Raw genomic sequence first — 6778 nt, 5'->3', positions numbered from 1 at the left:
CTACAGGAAACTAGTCAGAATTGAGGAAAAGAAGGATGCAGCTAAATAAAGGGCCTGGACCCTGGGAAAAAATATGATGCAGTCTGCTTTTCTTAAGTGGCCCGAACCTCAATCTGATTCTATAGGAAAATAGAATCAGATTGTTCACCGACGGCCTGCATCCAATGTGACGAGCTTCAGCTAGGCGGTTCTACCAAGTATTGACTCACGTCGCAATAAATGACGTTTTGCACCTTGAAAGTACTTGAATGCACGTTGTGTTGATCAAATGGGGAAATGTCTATTTCTATGTAACCGCACAAAATAGGGAAAGCGGTATTAATCCCAGGGGAACGAATACTTGTGCGAGACACTACAAGCTGCTGTTTATCAAAATAATGTTAATAGTTGCATAAAAATTTCAATTATTTTCATATCTTTCGCTTGGTCTAAGTATTATACAAAACGACAGAAGTATTTCACTTGAGTTTATTTGTAACAAATGAAACTTGTGTCGACAGAGAACAGAAATCCATACAGACCTGTTTTTTCGGTTTTCACACGCTCCAGGAACCAATGTAGGAAAATAAAAAGCACTTGTTGACCCAGAGCAGAAAACAAACCCCAAAATAAAGTTTACATTTACAGACCAATTAAAGGTAATCGATCCAAGTAACACCATATTTTAATTATTATACAATTTATAAACTCGTTTTATCCATCTACATTATACATTAGGGGGTAAAATAGAACACTTTCTTTGTGAAACTTCTTTGTGGTACAACAAATCCACAAAGTGACGTATTGCACATACTGCTGTGCCATAAACTGTGATTTCAGGTGCATCGTTTTATTATATCACTCTGATTCCTATTCACTCTTTACCTTAATTATCTATGCATTGATTTATTTATGCATTTCAATTACTCTCTGTGTTTTGTGTTATTTACATATGAACAACCATGTGAGCATTACAGGGTCCACTTTGACTGAGTTCAAGTAAAACTCCTTTGTGAGGGGAGGGGCTATCGCAGATAATAGGATACTAGTATTAGTGCATAGTACAAAGAGAGAAAGTGCAAGTCTTCCCGTAACAGGTGCGACCAAAGGGGCATCTCAAAAGTGGTACCATGCATACAAAAAACGACAACAGGGTTACTGTAAGATGGTGGGAATCCGTCAGCGACCCCGTACGCGGTGAAGCGCCAACAGAGATACAAAAAGAAAAGAAGAGATGGTTTCTGTGTAGTTGGAGACGTAGCACCGGAACTTCTCTCAGCCTTTGTTGTTAGAAAGGAAACGAAATGGTGGGACTGTTGACGTGAGAATGAGGAACACGGAGGAGCAGCGTGACTTCAGGAGGAGGCCTCGGGTATCTGTGCGTTTTCATATTCAGCTTTTCCCCAAACGGACAAAAGATCTTCCTCATTTCTACACGGCCGAGTAAGTCGCTGCGGCGTCAAAGTGGCCAGAACGTGACGGCGGGCCAACCGAGGCCCGGGTGAAATACATAAAGCCTGTGCACACGTCCCGGGAACGGAGAGGAAGCTGTCGACATACAAAATGATCAGACCATCCCGCTTATGATCAGGTTCCAAACGAGTTCCGTGTCTGATGTCACGACTGTTTGATTAAAAGTGACGTGACCGCGTTGCTGCTGGGAAAGTGATGAGTCCAACTGTGCAACTTCCACACAAAGATTCACAGCCACGACGCACAAGATACCTAAACGTACTGTAACATAACGAAATCATATGCACATCCGTTCCGTTCAAAAGCACACACACGGAAAATACACAAAAGAACCCTTTAAAGTAACGTTATCAAAATAGGCGTGTAATATAAGGCACTAGAAATCTAAAATCAAAATACTTATTAGATGCTGTTTGAAGTATGAGTTTGATCATCCCTTGGTAGCCATGACACACAGAAGTATGACATCCTCTACTGGAGTGGTGACACGAGAAGAGGTCAGAGGTCGTCCCTCTGTTTGGACACGAGACTCGTTTTGTAACATCTTTGCGTCACATCTTCGTGTCTGGAAAAAGACGCGTCGTCGATATCGTCGTCTTCGTAATGACGTAAAACTGCAGTTAGTGACAACACACAAAAATATATATCACACATCTACTTATTGCACACTGAATCAGACCGAGAGAGAAGTCACAGGTGAGAACGCCGATGCCGCCCCAACACCATCGCCCCCCTGCCCCCCCCCCCCCCCACGCGACGCTCATTGGAGGCATAAATAGACGTACTTTGCTCTCTGTGCTTCCGTCCGGCCTTCGGCTCGACCGGCACACAGACGCACTCGGCGAGGAGCGCGTGTGTGTGCGTGTGTGCGTGTGCGTGTGCGTGTGTGTGTGTGTGTGCGTGTGCGTGTGGCTTAGAGGATACGGGAGTGACACTCAACGGTGGCGTTTATAGAACTGTGAACATTTTCCACACTAGTTTGATATTACACTTTAAAACCGTTTCACCTTTTTTTCTGCTTTTAACGCTACAGCTCATCGTGTTACACAGACGGGTAAAAAACACAACTTTGTGTTGTCAGTGGCGACGGAGTCGAGAATCTGTTAAAACAAAAAAAACAGGACATGCCATAAAGAATTGCCAGTTTGAAACAAAACAACAACAACATAGTCACATATCTATATTTATCTCTCTAGAAAACTAAATGAATGTTTTACTCTGTGGTTACGCATGTAAAACCCCTGTCAGGCTTCCCTTATCTTAGAACATGAAGCATAAGGTTGAACCGGTGGTTTTTATTACTGTATGGTAGAAATAGCTTGTTTCTCGTTCCCTAAACAAGTGGAAACAGAACACAGCTGGGTGTCTTCTCCTGGGATGTATATCCTCGGTCTTCTGAATGCTGTGTGCTCGGTGGGCTCAGCCTCCCGTTGGCCCTTCTCTGGTGCTCAAAAGTCCTTCAGTCCACGAGATGGAAACGAAGGCTCCTCCTGTTCTCAACATAGACAAATCTAAGTTTCTCGTGACGGCTAAATATCGCAGCCGGGTCCTGTGTCCATGTTGGTGATGCTACACTGGCGGTGGACGAGGTGAGACAGTTCCACACCCAAACAAAAGCACTGAAACCAATAACAAAAGCAAAGGAAAAGAAAAGCAAGATTTGATCAAGTATTCTGATTGGAACAGTGGTTGAAGTTGCTTCTTCAGACTGACCAACGGGTGAGTTTGGGCTGAGGGTGAGAGGAAACACCCTGGTCAAGCAGGTTGCTATGGCTCAGTTAGAGGTGCTGTTTCTGAGCCGGCGGGTCCCCTTCACTCTGCATTCGGTCGCAAACAAATCTTCACAAGACACATTGCAGCCTAGTGCCTTGTTTTAGGCCGCTCGTGACCTAAGAAAAGTGCACTAGGTGGGATGTGGCATGAGAGAGGCGGCCAGTCGGGTTTATGTTGCATAGTGATCGAAGCTTCCCAGGTACTCCAGACTGGCCCGGTAGCAGAACTGGTACTGGTCCTGGGGGGAGGCAGACGGATGTCAAGTCAGGGAGAGAAAGAGAGTGATGAAGACGAGTGTTGAGGGGGAGGACGGCAGCGAGGGAGTTGAGAGGATGACAGCGGGGGGGGGGCTTACCTCTGTCTGAACCGTGGCGGGTCTCTGGGTGCGCAGCATCTTGACGGTCTGGAAGATGTCCACCACTCCCTCGTACCGCATCCTCTCCAGAACGATGCTGAGGGTGATGAACACGCCGGTCCTGCCTACTCCAGCACTGTGGGCGGAGAGACGGAAACACAGTATAATAATACTGTCGTAGTGTAGTGAGTCATGAAAAGTATTTCATTTATGGAGCCAAATCCAAAAGTTTTGTTCATTTGAAAAACAAATGTGTTTTTGTTGTTGAACATTGAAAAATGCAACATGTATTCAAAATAAAAATAAGTGGACAAAAAATATTTTCAGGATGAATATAGTTTTGACTCTGTCACTCATGATGACTCGCCCCTCCCAGTTGATGCCCCGCCCCCTTTGCCACATCAGGGTCATAAGTCTGAATGTTAAAAAAAAGATCAGAACGCGAAAAAAAAATTTGGAAGTGAAAATAGTTTTGAATGTGAAAATATAAGATTTGAATCTGAAAATATATATATATATAAGTGAAGATTGGAAAAAAAATGTTTTATTCAAAAAAAACATTGAGCTGAGTCAAAACTATTTTCATCCCCAAAATATTTCTCATCCACTTATTTTTATTTTGAATACATTGTTGTATTTTGTAATATTCAACAACAAAACTTTCAGCTTCTTTCAGGTTGTTTTTCAAATGAACAAAACCTTTGACCTGGATTTGGCTCCATACTCATTCAAATGTAAAACAACTGTATAGTACAGTAAATGGATAGCTGGAAGTACAGGTTCAGGCCTTCTTCTTCCAAGCTTTTTGGAGATCGAATGTAGTGAAGAATAAAGCACCCCCCCCCCACGTGCTTATTGCCCAGCAGGCATGAAGTAGGACCTGCTGGTGGAGGTCTTACCTGCAGTGCACGGTGATTGGCCCGTCCTGGCCAAACTGCTCCTTAGTTTTGTGCACCTGGCCAATGAAATCGATGAATCCCTCCCCTGACTTTGGCACTCCTTGCTCCGGCCAATCGGTGAACTGGAACTGACGAACTGTCCTTGATTGGCCGTCCTGGAAGATACAAATTTACCATCAAAGGATGAACGATAAGGCAGGAGAGTAGTGCTCACACACACACACACACACACACACACACACACACACACACACACACACACACACACACACACACACACACACACACACACACACACACACACACACAGGCGACTCACCCTGGCGTCGGTGACTTTGAACTCTCTCAGGATGTACTGGGGCATGTTGTACTCCGCCATGGGATCCACCACAAAGTACTGGTACCTGGCGGAGCGCTCTGCGGGCCAGTACTGGTGGCACTTCTCCTGCGGGAGGGGAGCACAGAGGCGTCTGGTCACAGCTTTGTGTGCGTCCATGACAACGTGTCGGCTGGTCAGCTCTGCCCACCACTTACAGATTAACAACACATATTTAGTAAAGAAGTAAAGACCTGAGAAACTATGATAAACATTGGTGTCTTAAATGATGAAAATGAATTTTGTCAGTTTTATAAATTGTTGTGAAAGAAATCAGCTTTTTACCGTCTCAAAAACAGGAAAAACAAGCGAGTTCTTTGGAAACAAAAAGGACCAAACGCACTTTTTAAATCATTACATGGAGAAAGATGAAAATACAGGTCAGATATGTTTCACCTGTACATAACAGCTGGACCTCTTCACTGCAAAGACATCGTCTCCTACCTAAGCTAAACATGGGCAAGCACACGCTTTAAACTGTGACGATCAACGTGCTGGGCCTCCACATCAGGCCTGAGAGCATTTTCTGGTTTCTCTGTCGTGAAAATACCATCAGCATTATTCATTTGAAGATTGTCTCTTGCCAAATGAGAGAGGATATTCATGAGATGTTTCTCACATCATTATGTCCCTGTGTCACTATCACTGTGCTGCTTGCATTTTAAACGCATCACATACTGTTCTTGATAGTATAAGTATGTATTAAATATGCATTTCTTTGGTGCAGAAGGACATTATTCATCACAGTTCTCAGTAAACAGGAAACGGGAGAATGGCTAAAAAAGAGCTGCATTCTTTCAGCGTGAAAAAGTTAAATTATGAGGTACAATTGACTGTCCGTACCCGTCCCATCTCTCTCAGTTTGGTCAGCATGACCACGATGGTGGAGTTGTGTTCCCACAGCATCCTCCAGTAGTCCTCAGTGGTCTCAGCCAGCGGGCCTTGGGTTGCTATGTAGGCCTTCTGCTGCCTGCGAACACAAACAGCAGCGTTAGCCTAAAATAACAACTCAACCTGAATAAATACCAACGAGGCAACTGGGCAAACAAACGAGCAGCCATGTGATCTGACCTGTATCCATCGATGAAGCTGGCATTGATGTAGTCCGACCCCTCCACCCCTCTGATTGGCTGCAGGCTGACTCGCGTGGTCTCGTACGGCATGATGTTCACCAGCCGGTTCTTAAACTTGTTGCACGGCAGGTTGGCACTCACAAAGCGAGATGTGTGGGCCTTGGCACTGGCCAGACGCTGGAGCGGAAAGCAAGTCAATATCTTACAGCGTTACACTGACTGGCATTAAAGATGCGTGAATTCATCTATTAAATCATTTTATTGGTGTCAAAAACTTGGCCGGTCCCACACGAGACTCTTAAAGATCCGTGGATAGGATTCAAACACAACGACATCAAAGGAAGGATGAGGGGAGTGATGAACAAGGGGGATTGGATGAAAAAGGACAAACACAGGGACCTCATTCAGATGTATTTAGCGCAAACCTTCCCCAGACAACAAGAAGACTAAATCCGTCTGACTCAGCAGGCCGGAGGGTATTTAGCCAGACAGACAGAGGGACAATATCGGGGAAAGAGGGCAGCGGGGGGGAATATTCTAAAAGGAACGAGAGGAGAGAGAAGAAAAGAGTCGTGGAGGGTTACAGGGGGGGCAGAAAACCACAAGGGCCCCACAAGAGCCCCACAAGAGCCCCACAAGGGCCCCACAAGGGCCCCACAAGGGCCCCACAAGGGCCCGACGCACATGTGTGAACCGCAGAGGATCCTTCACCGGCAACGGGAGAATGAGAAAGAGCCTCATACGCACACACCGCACCCTCCCTCCGACCCCCGACCCAGAGACCAGAGACAGAAGAACAGAGAGCGGGCCGGGGGACGGGGACCGCAGACGGGGACAATGGGGACGGTGA

The 6778-nt window shown here is 45.5% G+C and overlaps 1 protein-coding gene across 15 annotated transcripts in view; it reads right to left on the bottom strand.

Moving 5' to 3' along the window:
• Positions 1-454: 454 nt before the first annotated feature.
• Positions 455-6778, bottom strand: part of ptprdb (protein tyrosine phosphatase receptor type Db) — a 47233-nt gene continuing 40909 nt past the window's right edge. For 12 of the 15 annotated variants that reach the window (XM_078080613.1, XM_078080616.1, XM_078080618.1 and 9 more), the window contains 6 exons: positions 5927-6105; positions 5699-5825; positions 4799-4924; positions 4480-4634; positions 3581-3716; positions 455-3463 (listed from right to left, as the gene is read on the bottom strand). In XM_078080613.1, coding sequence (XP_077936739.1) covers positions 3395-3463; positions 3581-3716; positions 4480-4634; positions 4799-4924; positions 5699-5825; positions 5927-6105 — 792 coding nt within the window. In that variant the 3' untranslated portion in view covers positions 455-3394. The remainder of the gene's footprint in view (positions 3464-3580; positions 3717-4479; positions 4635-4798; positions 4925-5698; positions 5826-5926; positions 6106-6778) is intronic. The other 3 variants (XM_078080625.1, XM_078080627.1, XM_078080626.1) reach the window with 2 other exon arrangements.

The sequence above is a fragment of the Gasterosteus aculeatus genome, chromosome 9, assembly GCF_964276395.1.
Source record: "Gasterosteus aculeatus chromosome 9, fGasAcu3.hap1.1, whole genome shotgun sequence".
Classification (NCBI taxonomy): Eukaryota; Metazoa; Chordata; class Actinopteri; order Perciformes; family Gasterosteidae; genus Gasterosteus; species Gasterosteus aculeatus.
The sequence above is the reverse complement of the archived record's forward strand: the minus strand, read 5'-3'. Positions and strand labels throughout refer to the sequence as shown.